This window comes from Anabas testudineus, chromosome 1 (assembly GCF_900324465.2).
Source record: "Anabas testudineus chromosome 1, fAnaTes1.2, whole genome shotgun sequence".
In the NCBI taxonomy this organism is placed as follows: Eukaryota; Metazoa; Chordata; class Actinopteri; order Anabantiformes; family Anabantidae; genus Anabas; species Anabas testudineus.
Window position 1 is genome coordinate 4,503,556 of NC_046610.1, and position 19,383 is coordinate 4,522,938.

A 19,383-nucleotide genomic window follows, 5' to 3' on the forward strand; every position below is an offset into this window, starting at 1 on the left:
ATTACAGCTAATGGGATAGATATGGTCAAACAGATGGAGCTGGCATGCTGCAGAGACCCATCCGCTGTCTCTGAGAAATGGAGATGGATTGTCATTTGTTTGTGCTGGTCAGTTTCAGGGGTTTAAACTCAAACAGTGTTTCTGTCATTGGATTTAGTGGCTTAATTGGGAGAAAACGCAGCGCCAGGTACTGTCATTAGTAAAGAATTGGAAGGTTGTAGAATATTTCATGCAAGTGACAATATGCATGTGCTTTGTTTTAAAAGAAAAACACATTTTAAAATTGTAAAAACTTTTAATTTCTTATAATCAAGTGTCATCTTGTTCCTTGGTAATGCAGAACAAAGACTTGGTTAGTGAATACAAACATACATATTCCAGCCCTAAAAGGATGAGTGGTAGCATAGATTTAGGCTATAAAGACATTTTACAGATATTTACATAAACTGCTCAGCAGCTTCAAGCTCCGTAAGAGTACATATTTAATGCATTCCTGCATTTGATTATAAAGCACCATCGTTGTGTTTATGTATTTTGATATGCTGCGAAATGTGCTTTGGTTTTTTTGAAGATGGGTGGAAACTCGTGACAGTGATTTCTTGTTTTCTTTAGTGAGTTTTCAACCACATCATTGTTTCTAGAAGGGGACTTTGTTGATGAGCTCAAATGTTAGGTTTTTCCTTTGAGCACTGCAGAATATTCATCTGTGTTGTTTCTTCACTTTTTATTCTAATATTTTAGGAAAGTCCACATTAACAGAAGCAGTATGTCCCTTTCCAGACTGAAAGGAATATTTAAAAAGCACCAAACATGTACAGTGATGTCCTCTGCCCTGCTTAGGTGTTTCTTTCTTGGCACAAAGCACTATCCATCGTAAAAAAAGACATTTAGCCAATTATCTTATTATTCTACAGTATTTTCACTGGATGCTAGGTGCCACCAGGTATCCATTAAAGGTGATGTAAACATCCACGTCGTCGCTGTAGATGGCGTTCTCCCTCTCCCTTTTGTAAAGTCGCACCCAGACCTCATCATTCAGAGCCAGATCCAGCATGACACTCTGACTCTGCATGATGGACCTCTCGCTGGGCTGAGCATAAAGGATCACCTGCTCCTTGTCGTTGTGCATCAGGTGTAGATAGGTTTCCTTAAAGTTCCAGGTATGAATGTTAACGTTGAAGAAGTAGATCCCCGGCACATAACAGTAGAACTTGCCCTTGAACATGTTGAAGTGCTCATAGAGGTTGACGAACACCGTGTCGAACACCAGCGCCTGGTAGTAGTCCACACTGTGCAGGGACTTGCGGCGTCCTACTGAGAAGGAAGAGTGAGGGATCTTGCAGGCATCTCCAGGGGCACCCGCCTGGCCTTTAGTGCCCTTAGGGCCCAAAGGTCCACGATAGCCAGGAGGTCCCTCCAGACCTGGTTTCCCAGGTGTACCTTTGTCTCCTTTGTCTCCTTTATCACCTGAGTGGAAAAGAATAAACACAGAGATCATTTAAACATATCAGCTTTCACTAAATACTGTTCTTACTGAGTTGACTCAACTGTGTTCTTTATATCAGTCGACAAGAGAGAACCATTAACAATCAAGGCCGATCCAGACCACAGGAATGTAACTGGCAGTACCGAAGAAGACTTTGGGAACATAAAGCATATCCCAGATTTAGAAAAGTGATCTTGCCACTTAACAAAGAGCAGCTCTTACTGGGAAAACACACTTTATTTGAACTCTAGTGCAGACTGCCTATTTTGTCATGCTCACAGTGCCATCAAACTTTCATATTGGTTACATAGCAGCATGCTTCAAATCCTACTATAAATCTGAAAGATTGTTGTTAAACCCATGCTGATCTTCATTCAGAGCTGAACTGAACAGAACTGTAGAGGAAGAGGAAATGTGTAAGACTGCTCTAGCTGAAGAATGTGAACTGTAGTCACAAGCTTTTTAATGTTTCAAGAGTCACAATTTCAACCTGGTGAAAATGAATACCTGACCTTTATTTACCTCTGCTGAACACTAGCAGGAACTGCAATTAGTAGTAGTAGTAGTAGTAGTAGTAGTAGGAATTTTAAGTTGCACTTGATATGTGTTACTTTTATTTTTACAGTACAATTTAGAGGCAACTATTGTGTAAAATAAATAAACAAATAAATAAACAAATAAAGATTTTTTTTTAACTACAACAGTTTTGTTCTGCTGTGGATGTCTGACTGTGCTGCACTCTGGTGACAGTAACGACCATAGATACATATGATTTACATCATTTTCATTCTAATCTAACATCAGTGTAGTAGGAAGTATCCAACATTTAGTTAGGTACAGTTACCTTTAATTTCCCTTTTCTTTTACAGACATTAATAGTTCAGTTTATCTTCCTGTCTTCACATTTGTTCGTTGTGTTAAAATGTGACTGTTGATGTTTTTTATGGGTTTATCTCTTGTTTATATCTTGCTTCATTGTTATCTTTAACTCTGCTGTCACCACATTCACAATGTGTATGGTTTTTAAATTCAATTAGACAGCAAGCTTTGAAAATAATGAGCTTATGCATATCCTCCTGTCACCACTGCTTACTGAAATGTCTCTGGTTAAGTCCATATTTCGAATCTTTATCTATTGTACACAATCCTCTCAGCGTATCACAATGAAGCAGCTGTTAAAGAATATTAATTAAAAAGAAAACAAAAGTCTCTAAACATGTCTTTTTAAATTTGTTGTATAAAAAGTTTATGACAGTTTTAATAATTTCCACATTCAGTTAAGAAACAACATCAATGACTCAAATTATATTAACATATGATACAATAAAACTTTAACTTCCCCCTGTGGGTTCAATATAGTGTCACAGCAGCAGGGAAGATATAAAGATGGTATGTACTTTGTAAATATTATGCAAGTACATACAAATGTTTCTACTATGTGATAATAAACACACTGCTGTTGCACTTTCAAGGTGATTCACCTTGATCCTTAATGCAGAGTTAAACTCTTGTGGGATGGATAAACCACACAGGAAGAAGGCATAGTGCCGCCCTCACTCACCATAATCACAACTTCCTGATCTGTCCAGCTGTGACCACTGTCTACACAAAAAGCCCTGTAGAGAAGTTACAGTAGCAACAACTAGTAACAAGTACGTCCCTTTTTCCGTTTGGATGCTCAACACTGTTAGAAATCAATTTGTAATTATTTAATACAAGACTACATTTGTAAAGAGGTAGTACTAATAGTAGTAGTAGTACAACTAGTAATTTACTTTTCTGGTTTATCCAGAACTAAAAATTCTAAAATCAAACATTATATTCATATAATGTATTTATTTATAGAGGAATAAGTAAAAAGCAGAAATTCATGCTTAGTTTAAATCCTAGTTCTAGTAATATTGTAGATTTTATATGACTAAAGCTGTTTGTGAAGTTTGTCTACAAAGTCATTTCTGGCAATAATGTAACCAGCATTCAATAACCTAACTTGGCTGTACCTAAAGCTAAATAATAGAAAGATAATAATAGAATAATAGAAAGAAAAAAGATAAATCTATCTAAATATATTTGCATGATTCTAAAAGTCAACATGTTGGGTACAGGAGAAATGTGCAGATGTGAAGATCAGAAGCAGCAGGGTTTTGGTGGTTGTGCTGAAAAAAGGTCAGATTTATGGCAGCTCAACTTTGCAACTTAGAAGATTTAAAGGATGTGCTGTTAAAGCTTTCAGAGGTCTTGCAGAGTCCATGCCTCAGCACGTCAGAGCTGTTTTGGTGGCACGAGAGAGGCCAACAGCATTGCTCATTAGTATTTACTCTGCTGGTGCACAATAGCTGAAAAACTGAAGTGGTTCTGACACTATATAGAACAGATTTGAGAAACATTACAAAGAAGAAAGAGCTAGGACACCAGACTAGAGACATGATGAGATGTCTGTGAAAAACAGAACAAAACCACAAGTACCATTGCCTGGAAACAGGTCAAAGTCATAAATCAGAAGTCAAGAGACAGTAGAAACACAGAGGAGACCACACTGGATATCATGTAGGATATGAATAACCTGTCATGGAAACTGAAAGCAAGAAAGTTGAGTTGATTCACTTAGCAAAGCAAGATTTTACTAAGGCGTTCTGCTATAAGTTCAGAACAAATACGTGGCCATCACAATAATTTAGAATCATATCTTAGACACAACCCTGTGGATATATGTGAGGTGTCTGAAATGTGTGGTTGCAGAATGGCCGTTTCCTATAACTGAGGTTTCTGATGCTTTTTGACACAATTGATTAGATACTCTCTCAAAATTGAGATCGGCTGTGTCTTCTGCTGCAGAAGGAGGCCTGTGGAGACCTCCTTCATTGCACAGCTGCAATTCACTGACACTGTGTAATATTTCTTTGCCTCCTTTGTACAAAAGAGCAACAGTCAGTCAGGGACTGAACTATCAGTAGATGTTTTCAAATGAAAGATGCTTTCCTTATGCCAATATGTAAATCCAGAACTTTCCTTTACATTCCCAATGACTTAAAGGGTGATGTTTAAAGATGAATTATGTAATTTGATGTATGTCTCTACATTCAACTAACCATTTTTTTCTACTATGGAGTGTGGTTATGGAAGTATTGCTTCAGTTACACTGTTTTTTGTGTAACAGTCTCCCACAGGTTCTGCTGTGGTATAAGAAATATATAAGTGATCAAAACTAATGTTTGTGCATGCAATGGGTTGTATGTGTGTCAGAGAAATAAAAATAAATAAGGCTTTTTCTTATTTCTGGTCAACTGTTGGACTAGTTTGGGGTTTGATCACAGACCAGCACATGTTTGGCATGTCCAGTTATCAAAGGACCAGTGGGGATGACACATCATTTGGACTAGCCGAGCTGGATCTGAAATTAGACACCCATGTTCACAATGTGCACAAATCTCTCTCCAGCTGTGTAGATTTTGGATGATAAAAAATCTGTTAGCACTATACTGTACAGTCTTGATATAATGTCACTTTGTCTTGTTAGGTACTTCTCATCTCTTCCTTTTAAAACAGAAACTCACCCATACAAATGTAGAGCAACAACACGTACATGAGGGAAACTTGCACAAACTGTTGCACTCACACTCTCTTGCAGAGGAGTTTGGGCACAGGCCTCTGCAGGAAGGAGCCTACGACACAACTGTGATTTGGTGATAAGCTGCTTTGACAGACTATAAACAAATAAAATGATGTAGATATATTTTTACGTCATGCACAGATATTTAAAAGGACTAGCCTTGCTTTTCTATAATGTTTTAAATAGTCTTCATATGTTAATATGCACTTTCTATCACAGACGCTGTCAAGATCTGTCAAGGTCCATTTTTTTTTCCACAAAATGTTGAACTGAGGTTGATTTTAATCGGTGGCGTGTCTAATTTCTTTTTTCTGAGCCTCATTTTTGTCTCAATTCCACTTAACCATGAATGCATGATTGCACTTCAGCAGCACAGTTCTTTCATAACATACATGATTACGCTTCTGATTAAATAGCAGCCTTGCCAAACACACAGCCATCTGGAAAAGCGGGAGCGCTGATTGAGGAAATGTAGCTTGAAGAAGGATGAAAGTAACACAGATATTTAGGGATGAATAGTTTTCAGCAAATGAAGACACAACCTGCCAACAAAAACTGCATTTCTGCATACACACAGATGATAATTATTGGCCTGTCATGGTAATTCCTGTAAGAATCAGAAGAGCTTCAAATGAAAAGAATTGCCTGAAGAGCCTGTTAAATTCAAGAATACACAGGTTGATGTCAGCAATAGCTAACAGAAGCTAATAACAGCTCTGATACCTTTGAGGATGGTCATATTGATGACAGTTCGAACCTCGGGCATTTGATATTGGGCCGTGGCTGCTGGCGGCTCAGAGTTGTCGCAGCATCGCCTGCAATTTCTGGGAGGGGATCTGGATGGTGAAGGGACACAGCAAACCAGTGGAAGGAGCAAAAGTAGCCTCAAACAGGCCCCAAGCATGGCTGCAATCTAAGGGTGGAAGGAGAAAGAAAGAAGGAGAATGAAAAATGTTGAATGTTGGTTAAATTGCACATGCATATCAAACCAAAGCAAAGAAAGACTCAGGACTTTATGGTTTCAATCTAAAAAACACATTAGATCATATGTTAATCTTATAATAAAACACTTGTTTGCTGTCTACTCCAGATACTCAGAAAATTTACAAGCTAACCTTAAGATAAACCCAAAAAAACCACAGACCCCAAACCAACATTTTGTTTTTCTGTTTGTTTTTAGAGGCATAGTTTCCATTTTCCTGGCCAACCGCCATTATATTTTCATGATAAAAACACCACAGTTTGGGAAAAACAAAAGGCAGACAGCGGAGAAAACTAAAAGTAAATAAATTATAAAGAGGAGACGTAAGAACTGGAGAGATATCCACAAGATTCCCAGGGGTTTTTACAGTGATGGATGAATGTTACCGGGTTTTATATGATGGATGGAGCATGGCTATGAAGTGCCTCCATATTTTATCTGGCTACTGACAGTAAAATATAATAATTAATAACTATAATAAGAATCCACTTCACTGTCACAGCTATTCACATAGCGGAGAATACATTTCTATTCACTTCCAGAGCATTTTGAAATACTATTTCAAATTTTTATCATTTACATTCATAGAACTGAGCGCAATATTGCACTGCAACCATTTAGTAGATGAGGGGAAAATTATACATCATCATTTACAAAAAATCTTCAGTGGACTTCACTCCATCACTTTAAGTCGTGTAAGTTTATACAGCTAGTGTAGGCTACTACCACTGTCACTAGTCTAGAACTGTTCAAGTCCTGTCAACAGTAAGTACTGACATGGGATGTTACATGAACACTGAATCCCACACTGAACATGGATTAGATGTAAAGTTTACTTCCACATGCATGTGCTGCATGTTGCTACATCCTAATGTCCACCACTGTCATGTCTTAGTACTAGATGACCTTAGGATATAAAAGGCCATCACAACTTCATTTAACTCATCATCCCACATCCCCATCACCTCTCCATCCTAAACTGTGTGCGCCATGATCAGGAGGTGAACACGCGCTGCTGGATCCTAACACAACCGCAACACACATATGCACACAACAGTCATAATGAATTCATTTAAGGAGCCACGTCTACAACGCCAGAGCATCAGTTTGGCATGCAACTGAAGTCCGGATAAACTATATGCGTGCACGGTGCGCGCACACACACACACACACACACACACACACACACACACACACACACACACACACAGCTAGATATGGAAAAACACGTAGAATTACCGTGCACTTTCAGAAACTCATCAGGCCTAACAATGTGCACGGAGATGCTACGAGTACGTTTCAATAGAAACCGCTGCTGAGTTGGCGATTTGTGAATAAGTTCTTCATTCCTGCATGTTTCTGCAAGCAGCGCCGCCGGGTCTGTCCTCTCAGTTTATTCACTTATTTATTAAACTCTGCAGGATTATCATGCACAATGAGGCGGACTGACATAAAGTCACATAGTGTCCGGTCGCTTTTCTTACCTGGTGGAGTTTTTGCCAAAGCTGAGGAGGAAGAACAGACTTCTGGAGTGAGATCGAGAAGAGGAACTAGTGAGAAGAAACCTCTCTCCCCCTCTCTCCCCCTCTTTCTCTCTCTCTCCCTCCCTCCCTCTCCCATGCAGACTCTCTCTCTCCCTTTTGTCTCATAATACAGGAACATAACTTTTTTATTACCTTCTGTCCTCATGAAAAAAACATCAAAACTTATTTTTTCCTCTTACTCCGCCTTAATGCCCCCACCGGTAATGATCTGCTCCTTCCCCATCCTCCCCCCTCCATCCCTCCTCAAACTCCAGGCATCACTCTTACTTACTTTAGAGAGTTGAGACTGATGTAAGTCATCCAGAGGTTTTATAATAATGAGCTAAAAGTGGCACGGAGGAACTGTCAACACCCAAAAAAGAAAATTTAGGTCAACTCTCCCTCCCTCAGTTTCTCTGCTCTCTACATTTGAGTTTCCAGCGTCCATGACTCAGGTTCTGGACAGTAACCACCAATTTTTCCTGTAATTTATCACATGCCTTCCGATTTTGCATGCCAAGAAACGACTACATTATTTCACCTCGCATAAACCCAAACTGTCATTTATAACTCACACTGCAGAAGCTTCAATTGCATAAACTTGTCATCTTTGCTCAACTCTTATATAATTTGATGTCTCTCTGTGTAAAAAGCCACTGTTGTAGTGTAAAGAGAACATGACCAAGATGATACAAGTTACTATAGTTCGTCAGATACAGAATATAAAAATGCTGATTTGTCTGATTATGCAGAGTCAACCTCAGAAAGTTGCTTTAGTTTTTCCATGAGGTGATTTTGACAAAGCGGACAAACTCAGTGCTGCAATGTTACATGATGCACATTGGCCCAAAAGCACTTTGCCCCACATATATAAAACAAACCCCAGGCTAAACTGTTCAGCTCTGTGGTTCCACGATCGTGGAACGATCTACCCACTTCTGCACGCTCAGCTGCTTCACTCTCAACTTTCAAAAACCCACTGAAAACACTTATACCCCATGAAACAGAAACAGCTCTTTCTAAAGCAGTTCTGTATCTTTGTACCTCACTCGTAAGTCTCTTCGGATAAAAGCGTCTGCCAAATAACTAAATGTAAATGTAAATGTAGCACCAACATCTTTCAGTGGGATTAATGGGACATCAAAAAACATGCAATCCAGTTTTTTTTTTATTACATCTATAGCTAAAAACCTCAAAGCTGAACAGCTTCGTCTGACAGAAACTGCAGTAGAGAGGTATTCTCAGGGCATAACCGGCAAAGTAACATGAAAAAATTACCACAACACAGAACTAAAAAATGCCTCCTGATGATAGTGTGTTGTAGTCTCAGCTGAGGGGGGAAATTCCAGTTGATAAGCAGACTTCTGTGGTTATAAATCAAACTGGAACGAAGTCATTCCCTCCCTTTTCATGGCCTTGGCCTTGAGCCAACCCAGCACTCTCATTGGTTGAAATCCATATGGAAAAAAGACCGTGATGGTAAAAATTACACATAATTATATAGAAAGCAACCCCACACGCTGCCTCATAAAGATCATTTGTTACAGCTGCATCTTCCTGCAGCATGCTTCAGTATAGGGTCAACCGATCTGAACACCGCTACGTCAAGTTTATTTTCCTCATGGACCTAGAGGTCATGGATTGTTGGAGACAGACACTAAACATATTTCTGTCACAATCTCTCGATCTTACAGTAGTTTACAAATGACAGCAAAATTATTTCTAAATTTCTCATGATCTATCTTTAGACCACTTCCACAGTCCTCCCTCTGGTCAATCTGGCTATCCATCACCTGGGGTTTCCTCTTTTTGACGTGTGTTTTTGCTGTGTTCTGTATGTTCTGATTCTAACATGTCAGCATGCTCTGTTCAGTCAGCTGACGACAAAGAGGTGAAAACACAAACAAACTAAACAGAAGACAACAGAAGACAAGGTGATGTGTCGGGTTGTAAGGATAAGTGTAGCTGCAGAATCAAAAGAGGTCAGTCCTAATGTCTGATCTCTGCAAATTAACCTTTGTAATATTATTGACACTATATAATATGGTGCTTTGACAGCCTCTGTCTGATGTCCTTTTTTATTTTGAAGTCCTCAACCCACTTCCTGTTTCTAGAAGATGACTCTCTTGCTGCCTGTTCACTCTTGGGCCAATCAAGCCACCCACCTACACCTGTGCCCCTCAGTTTATGCACTCCTTTCAGAAACATTGAGGTTTCCATATAGTCTGAGGACTTTCCAGCCAGTTTACCAGATTGCCTGATTATCTGGTACCGATTCTGTACTTCAGACGGGGCCTGTTTGCACAACCTCCCGTATTGCCAGCACCACTTTGGACCTGTAAGTGTGATTTTGTTATTCTGGTTCTTGGACTCTGATGTCTGGATCTAGTTCTGGGCCTGTGGTCGTTTTCTGGTTTTCAAATCTCTGTTTTCTGCTTCGGATATCAGTTGCTGTATTGTGGATCTTGGGCCTGTTTGACTGTCTAGAAGAGAGGATTTGGACTCTTGCTGGGACTTGAGTTTCTGGAGTGTGGATAATGAACTTCAGCTGTCTAGAAAAGCAACTTCAGTAACTACAAACTCCACTGTAGCTTTGCTGAGCACACAAGTTCAAGAGTTCAGTACTTGATTTGTGTCTAATTGGAATTTGGATGTAAAAAGGAATAAAATATTACAGTCGTGATTCATGTTCAGTTGTCTGACTTATCCAGGGGGCTTGTGAGCTGAACCAATGGTTTTGTACATAGTCTTGACAGAGGATGCCTATTTAGTGTGAGGTATTCTTCACTGTCATCTCCATTCATGCAACAATATGTTCGAGCACAATCGGGTCATATAACTTGGCTGCAGCTGTGATTTTCCGTGTCTTTGTTCATCTGATGTGGAGCTGATCAGTCGTAACCCTATCACTTACGATGTGTTGTATAATTAATGAATTCAAAGCTGCTGTAATGAATATTTAAAATGATCCTGTTTCCCCCACCATTTTAGCATTTTTCAGATAATAGTTTTAATATTCTCAATGACAACTTAACTAGTTTGGTCACTTTTCTCATCAAAATTGCTTCCGACTGTCTGTCAGTCCTATAAAAAACAAACAACAACAACACAACAAAAACCCATCACCACATATTAAAAACCAGCTAACTTAGTTAAATTATTAAATTGTCCAAAACTAAAAGTCATAGAACTTGTGGGTAATTGATCACATCATCTGTTAGGGGCCAGACAGGCAAGAGGAAACACGGGTGATTTACAAAAAAACAAGTAACCAAAACAGCTAAATCAAAATACTGGTATAGTCTATAAAAATGAACAAAATCTGCAAAGCAGAAATCTAAATTCCCACTGATGTGACACACTTGTTCCCTTCTGACTGGCTACTTCCTGTATTTAACAGCTCTTTTGCCCTTTTGACCCTAACAAGATGTCCCTCCAGCAGTAGCAGCAGGCAGCACTGATGACTAAAAGGAATAAATATTAGAAAATAAAGGTTTCTGCAAATGGTTAAACAAACTGAAATGTCACAGTACAGTAGTTAAATAGAAACTGTACTGCCAACCATAGAAAAAAAACAAAATACTGTTTTTAATTACTCTAGTTTGTTTCACTTACTTAACTTGGAAAATATTGTATTATTTATTATATATATGAGCAAAGTGTTCAATGCAGTAGGATTGCTAACATTAAAACTAACTATTTAAGGGAGACCATCTACTGTATTTTGTATATATTTCCTATACTGTATATGCAGATGTATTTTTTCCTGTTTGCTGTAAAGTTGGTGCAACAAACTGGTCAAATTAACCTCTAATTAAACTAAATCCTCTTCTTTGCTGTTTAACCTCAACCTTCTGTGAGCTACAGAATCACTGTGGAGAAATATTTGCCGCAGGTATTGTAAGTTTAGAGTGATGTAAGTGAGTCTTAATATGTTCCTACAAGTGTCTCCAACTGTCAAATGCATTCGCAATCCATCTGGTACCCTGGTGCATCAATATACGACTTTTATCATGCTGCCTGATTCTCTGTCATCTTAGCTTTTGGTTTTGTGTGCGTCTTTGTCTCTAGACATCTTTACAAGCCTGTTTTTTTTTTTTTTTTTCCTGGAGTTGTATCATCCAGCTCTGTGTGATACCTTTGGGTCCCATCTTTTAAAACGTAGAAGAAGACGAGACAGATGGTAATTAGATGAATAGAGTTAGATGGACGGAGGCAGTTGGTGTGATGCTGTTTCTCTCTCACTCTCTTGGTCTCTCTGTCTTTTTCCGATTGTATTTGCACATGTGTACTGTGCATGGATAAGAATACGATACTTTAAGCACATGTGAGAGTGTAGTTATAGGGCTGACTTAAATACATACAGTTAAAAATAAAGAATTAAAAATATATTTAAAAAATCTGGAAACTCTGGATTGATAATATTTGCTGTCAAGTTTGTGACCAGGTTCAACCTGTTTGCTATATGTTTACTTGGCAAGTGTCTTTGATTGAATCAAGCTTCAGCTGTTCAGAAGATGTGAAGGATCTGAATCCTCTTTACTATTTATTTCTGTGAGATTAGTTGGGATTACACCAGTTTACTCTTGTGATTGAATATTGAAATTTTAAAAAGGTTGAATCCACGAAAGCACCTTGCGACAAAATGTTTTTGTTGATGAGTGTTACACCTTCTGCTTGACAAACATTTGTGAATGTGAATGATTTAAAAGCTCAGTTGGGATTTACTCTCCATTTGGATGGAAACACGCTTATTGTCACTGTGCCTTTGTGTTTCACTCTTTTTATCTTTATCTCCCACTTAATCCCATCCCTTCCTGTTACATCAGCCTTAGCTGAAAGGACTGCATTCATAATTTAAAGCTGTTGGCACTCAAAAACATCACTGAATGCAATTTGAGGTTTTTGAGTCTTGTCAGATGTCAGAATCGATAGGAATCCATGTCATGATGCGTCTCTAGAACTTTAAGCACACATATTACACTTGATGTGACACTGAATGAGTCTGATTTCCTACTACGGATCCAGATGTGGCCCCAGCTGTATTTTCTGTGTCTTCCCTGTATGCTTTTGTTTAGTTTACTTGTCTCTGTGACTCTGTCACTTCCACTTCCACTCTGCTCTGGCACAGTGGAACAAACAGTGTTAGTTTATCAGCTCACATACTCATAATTTCCTACTACTGGTCAACTAGTCTCTCTTAAGCTGAAATACAGCAGGTTCTGCATATTTAAACTAGTGAACACACTGGTGCTGGATATTCTACTTGTCAGATATGCCAAACACACATGACTTTTTCTTTGTATTGTAAAACTGCATGAGTACTAGCTGATGGATTGGAACAAAGAACAGAATCTAGACAAATATTACCATGCAATAGGAATAATTAAATTCATGCATTTGGTATCGTCAGCCATAAAACAAAATCTACTCCTCCTCAGCAGCATAGGGGATTGTATAAAAATGCATAAATCACTCTGAAAACACAGATGTTCTGATTTTTATTTTTTTATGTATTTTTTTTATTTGGCCCTGCAAGAAAAGTTGCACTTAAAAAAAAAAAAAAAAAAACTAAAAAAAACATCTGCTAATTGCGGCTTTGAACAACTGCATAAGATTGTTCTTCTCTCGTCTAAATTGTGTGTTTGGGTCATTTCCATATTCCATTTAACATGCTCTAAGGAAAGAAAAATGGATTTGAGCCCTGTCTCTGAGTATTTATGAGTTTATTAAGCCCACTGAGGCAAATTTGTGAATTGAGCTGTATAAATAACATTTGGTCTGATGAGTCAGACCCATAAACCTTAAAAAAGCTCTGCAGAATGCTCTGATACAACTGTATTATATAAAACTAAATTTAGACAGAGTACATGACTTTAAAGCTTTATATACTTTTACTATTTCACTTGAGTTTCACTCAACTATAATCATTGTGCAACGTGTTGCATGTGGAGTGAAATGGGGCTGAAACTGTGCATGGCTGCCAAGGCAATCATCTGAGTGAGAGTGAGATCATTTAATAGCCTATATTCACATATGGTATTTTAGTTATTTACATTTCTATTACCCTAATTATGTAATTAAGCAATTATTTTTTCTCTATGGATTATGTCACTGAAAACCCTGTTTTTATTTACTCGTATATATGTTGCTAAAAAGCTGCTGCAGTGCTTAATGCGTCAAGTCCTGTCAAGGTAAAGCTTGTTTACTTGGTGGTTTTAAACTGCATTATAATGACAGCATTTTCTAACATGAGTGCCTCAATGTATGTCATAAGTAAACTACACACTGAAGGAAACATCTGTCAGTAAAATGCAGTGAAATACATCAGCACTGCTAAATCCAGTCTGATCACAAACACTAAAAGCTTTAAAAAGACAAATCTGTTCTACTGGATTAGATACAACTCGTTTGAACATCTTCACAGCTTGCGTCACCTACGGCATATGTGTAAGACAATTGTGTAAACAGCAATGTGATGATACAGTGACGTTACACGTATGCTGTGTCTTTCCATTACCCAAACACTGTGCTTACATTAAAAAGAAGGCATAAAGATTCAGATGTTGAGCTGTGACCTGATTTACACTTCACTCGCGTCATGTGTGGGCAGACAGGAAAGCACTCTGATCTCAACAAGTGGAAAGGCGTTTAAGAAGCGTTTAGATGAATTTAAATCCGATGGCATCCATTTCAAGACGCCTACATACTCTTTGCTTCTCCTTAAACTGATTCCATTAACACATACATGTGAACCTAACCATTACCTCCTGCTAATAATATGCAACGCCCTCTCATTCAAACTCCCTTTCGCCCTTCATCTGTCTTTTTTCAACCACCATTCTCCTTCTCCCATCTCCTTTTCACTGTAATATCTACCTCACTCCGTCAGTCCATTCTTTTTCCCCTCTTGCTTCAATCTGCCTTCTCCTGTCCTCCTCACCTTCCACCCACACTTGACATTTTATTTGATTGGACCTTGCCTTCATGGAGTTTTCTATTCTGTGGTTGTGGGGTCATTTTTCTCCCTTGTCTTTCAGTTTCATTTCCATTTCCATACTGTCCTATATTCCCCCTTTTCTCACTTTTAAGTGACTTTGAATATTTTTATTCTCTAGTTTGTCTAAATGTGAGGAAGAATAAATGGCAGGAAAGCTTTAACATATTTTCTTTCCATTTATTCCTCTTATGCTAAATGCTTGATGACATTTTCACTGTACGTGATTCAGTTTAATAAGTATTTCTCTCGTCCTGTTTTTATGGACAGAATATTAAATGTTTGTTTTTTTTTGCAGTACTTTATCTTGTGCTGCTGAACATGTACTACGCTGCGGTACATCGTTTGAAATGATTCATCCATGTGCTTGTGCCTCAGAGGCAGTCTAATGTTAGGAGTAAGTTGCACGTTTGTGGTATGTATTTGATTTTGTGATTGTACGTCTGTGTTCCTACTTCTGTGCTGGGTTGTTTTCCTCCTTTGCACTCATTCTTTTCTTCTACTGACATCACATGTACTGCACACATCATTAAATTGCTCTTCTTTATCTTTTTTAGGGAAAATCAAAAAGCTAAATGTCATTATGCTCAGCAGGATGGGGATCGAGTAGGAGGACAGGGCCATAAATGTCCCAGATGGAAAATGAGACACACCTGATCCCCATTAACCTGTACATGTATATGCAAGCTGTGTCCCATTTCAGTGGTTAAACTACTTCCCTCAATGTCAACACTTGTGAAATGAAGCCTTGTTTTGAATCTGTAGTAGTTTTATGTCTTATGTCACCTAGTAGTTAGAAGTTATTATGACCACATGAGAAGAATGTTGGAAAACAAACCAAAAGAAGCTCATTTGTTCCCAAAAAGGGTCGGAGCACTAAAGCCTGGCTGGAAGCTTTTATTTTACTTTCTTGGGGTTACTTCACATTTATATCTCAGCTTAAATTACCATTTCCAAAAGTCACAGTGGAAGTCACAAAAACAATTGTAATCGGATAACTCTTAATTAAATAGATTGCCAGTTTTCCAGCATTATACAGTGCGTATAAAATGTATTTAACCCCACCCCCCAAATTACTGCTTGTTACTGTCTCCACTCTCAACAATCTGCCAAAGCACTAACATGCAAGAGAAAACACAAGCGGCCAAAGCCAAGCAAGTTCTGTTCGGGCATTCACTGTGGTATCTGCAGTTAGCCTGTGTGTGTGTGTGTGTGTGTGTGTGTGTGTGTGTGTGTAGGTGTGTGTTTTAAAACTATATGTGCATGTAAACTGTGAAGCCAGTATCGACAAAGGCACAAATTTTGTAACTATTGCCATTTGCTGTCAAGGCCTCAGGGGAACTGCAGTTGTTGAACGCCAACAAAATGACTGATCTTTGTTAGAATGTCCCAGTTTCATTAAAATACAGTTCAAATTCAGCTTTTCTAAAAGATAGGAGAAATTCAGATCGTTATTAGCTCTTTATGAACATACAAAATTCATGTGTGGAAGATGTGCTTCAAAGCTCTGTCTTCAGTTATTGTTTCCTGCCTCCATCTCTGTCATATTTCCTGCTGGACCTCTGCACACTCTCAACACCCTCCTCCCACAGACTCTCTCTCACCCAGTGTAACCACTACTCCCAAGATAAATCTCGACCGCAGTGAAAACACACACAGCCGTCAGCTGTTTAACCCATCACTGCAAAGAAGAGGAAAAGGGCCCCAGGGGAGCAATGGAGAAGATGGAGTGAGAAGAAAAATGAACCAGAGGAGTTTTTTTTTTTCTTCATATATGAAAAAGCTATGTGGCTTTTTTTCCTTTTCATCATTGAAGCACAACGTGGCTGTGAGCAAACACCAGCTTTAACTAATGGAGGCTGAAACAGTCAAATGTTGACGTTATTGTTATTAATGTTTGAGCACTTTGATTGCCGTTGGTCCCTCCACTTCTGTCAGATTTGACCCGTGAGCTTGTTGCTGTTTCATTAACTGAACGGAACAACTGGTGTGAGGGATCGATTGAACAATTCTTTCCATTCGATATTCAGACAGAGATCTGAGTGCCCCTGACTGAACTGATTAAAAAAAAATGGGGCAGAGTAATATTCCAGCGCTGGGTTCTCACAGCTGTCAGTTTTATACAAAGCTATTGACCTTCATCAGGCCAGAGAAAGTTAAACGTGCAGAGAGCTGGACCTCTTCAGTTTGGCTCCATTGGTTGGAAATGGTGGGTGTTTTTTCCAGTACTTTGTCCAAAATGTTGTATGTTCACAATGGGAATGAACTGCCATGAAACTGGTCACGCACATTAGTCCACATACAATTACTGTGGTGACTCTCTGACTAGTGTCAGTGACCAGAGTGCAATTGAGTGAATAGAAGAGAGGAGGTAATTGGAAGAGTGATGAACAGACCACCTGGGGGCTTCTGGGCCTGCCGGGTTTTTTAATGCCCCAAAGTCGAACAATAGACTCTGCATATATCAGCCTCTCAAAATATGGAAATTGTTACTGATTGTTGCAACTTCCTGTTGTAGTTTGGTCAAATGACACATGTAAATAATTAAAATGTTTTTATCATTCTCAGGCTATTTTAATTCCTGCAACATCATAATTAAATAATCATCCAGTATAAGCTATTTATTTACTGTAAAATTACACTATATTGAACTTAGGCTTCCACACCATTTAATGTTACTCATTTTATAATTTATTATCTGTGATAAAAGCCTCCCCCACAGCATAAATTAAACACAGTACATCAACAAGTCCACACAGTTTGTCCAGCTGTAAACTAATAGTCACCTAAAATTATAATAATAGTAACATTAGCCACCACTTCTCTGATAATTAACATTTAATGTTGTTATTCACAAGATAATGTAATATGATAAAAAAAAAAAAAAACACAGGCAGACGTTCATAAATAATCATCATAATAATTATAATTCATAATAAACTGAGTTGGCTACTTGCGTTGTCTCTTACCAAGCAAAGTTTACACAATCCCCTTTTCCAAGTCCATCTTTCATTCAGATTATCAGCATATTCCAATCAGGGAGGTTTAAGAACACAATCCTAAGCCTGTGTTTCCCATGCTCGCTGTGGTATGAATGTAGGCTACTCCATGATTAACACACTATACTTAAAACAATAAATATTTGACTTCAGCTAGCAGCAAGTGCTCTTTGCAGGAGAAGATATGTAGACTAAACAGAGGCAGCTAACGTATACAGGGTGTTACAAAGCTACATTTACTCCATTTAGCTCACCTGACATTAATCTGCCATTCTTAGAATGAATTAACATATCTCCTCAGGGCCTGACTTTATGCAACATGTCATTCAGCATCTTGCACGTGAGGCCACATCCATTCCACGTGAACATGCACTGCTAGAACCCCAAAATGTTCTAGTATAGTTCAATTGTGTCATAAATGACAACAAATGTCATTCAAATCAAACAGTATTTATTCCAATATTTAATTTCATTTTTATTTAATATCATCTGTCTCTTTAGTGAAACAGTGTGAGCTTATACTGCTGTGCTCTCTCACCAGAAAATACAAACAAAAACCCTTTTTTCTGACTTATATTTAGCAGATTTGTTGCATTAAAAACATCTTGCATGTTGCTTGACATCTTGTCACTGCTATTTAAAAAAAAAATGAAGCCATTGCTAATAAGGACGAGAACACTCTGTAACTCCTCTGACTGTGCGGCTCCTCGGCTAATGAGCGTTGGTGAGCAGATGGCTGCAAACTTTCCAGCTGACGTTCTAGTAGAGAGATGATCCCATAGTTGCTTCAGAAGTGAAAACAACAAAAACAGCTAGAAATCAGATCTGTGCCCAATAAACTCAAGTTTAATATTAGTTCCATTACTCTACCTAAAATAATGTATGTTCAGAAGACTATTGAAAAGTTTGACATTTTCAGTGCATTACAGCTGCTCCTATTATACCTATTTACTGCTAGTTGTGGGTGGATTCACTCGAAGTATAAATACTATACAGTTATGGTTGCGTATCAGTACAAGGATCACTTGGAGTAATACCAAAAATCAATCCGTAACATGTTGGATCGGATTAACTGAAAATAGTTAATTATAGCGAGTTAACTGTGAATTCACGTCATAATTAACATTTATCTCCTTACATGTAAATGATCAGTATATTTGTTAAACCTTGACCTGATATGTCTCTGTATCATATCGAAACCACCTTTTGTGGTATCGCACAGTAATTTCCTCCAAACTGCAGCGTGTACCATCATCATGTTTGTCATTTCGTTAATTATCAGGCATTTCCCCAGGAAAGAGACGACGTCAGAATGATTAGCATAAGCAGCTTTGCAGACGATTGCATCACTTGCCGTTTAACAGGTTTTGACATTTAAACTGACATATACTCCCTGTTATTAGAAAGTGACTGCATTGGCACTTTGTAAAGAGTTGCTGTGGTGTTTGTAGTGCTTTTCCCTCCAGTGGACATTTGAAACGACCTCATAGCTACTTCAGCAAATGCTGCAATCTGCTCCTCTAAGTTTAAGTAGTGTACCCACCCCAGGCACCCAGTGATTGACCTCTGACATATCTGCTCTGGTTCTTAAAAATCCTGGAAACTTAAATATGAAATCACACTTTTTACACTAATGCTTTTGCAATTTCTTTTTTAATTTTATAGAGTAAATACCTAATTTAGTCACTTTCTCAGTAGCTTGTGGTAACAGTGGTTTCCTTTCATGCAGCAATCATGAGAAATGCAGTGCATCCTATCTTCTGGCCATGGCATATACTCAGAAGTG

At 38.3% G+C, this 19,383-nt stretch overlaps 1 protein-coding gene across 2 annotated transcripts; it reads right to left on the reverse strand.

Moving 5' to 3' along the window:
- Positions 1-321: 321 nt before the first annotated feature.
- c1qtnf6b (C1q and TNF related 6b) lies at positions 322-7,914 on the reverse strand. 2 transcript variants are annotated; one of them, XM_026358923.1, is made up of 3 exons: positions 7,894-7,914; positions 5,820-6,009; positions 322-1,467 (listed from the first exon to the last, which is right to left on the reverse strand). In XM_026358923.1, exons 2-3 carry the CDS (start codon positions 5,998-6,000, stop codon positions 920-922), a joined length of 729 nt encoding a protein of 242 aa, XP_026214708.1. In that variant the 5' UTR covers positions 6,001-6,009; positions 7,894-7,914; the 3' UTR covers positions 322-919. The 2 variants fall into 2 exon arrangements, with proteins under 2 accessions (XP_026214708.1, XP_026214707.1); XM_026358922.1 differs by lacking the exon at positions 7,894-7,914 and adding an exon at positions 7,563-7,652.
- Between the last annotated feature and the right edge of the window lie 11,469 nt (positions 7,915-19,383).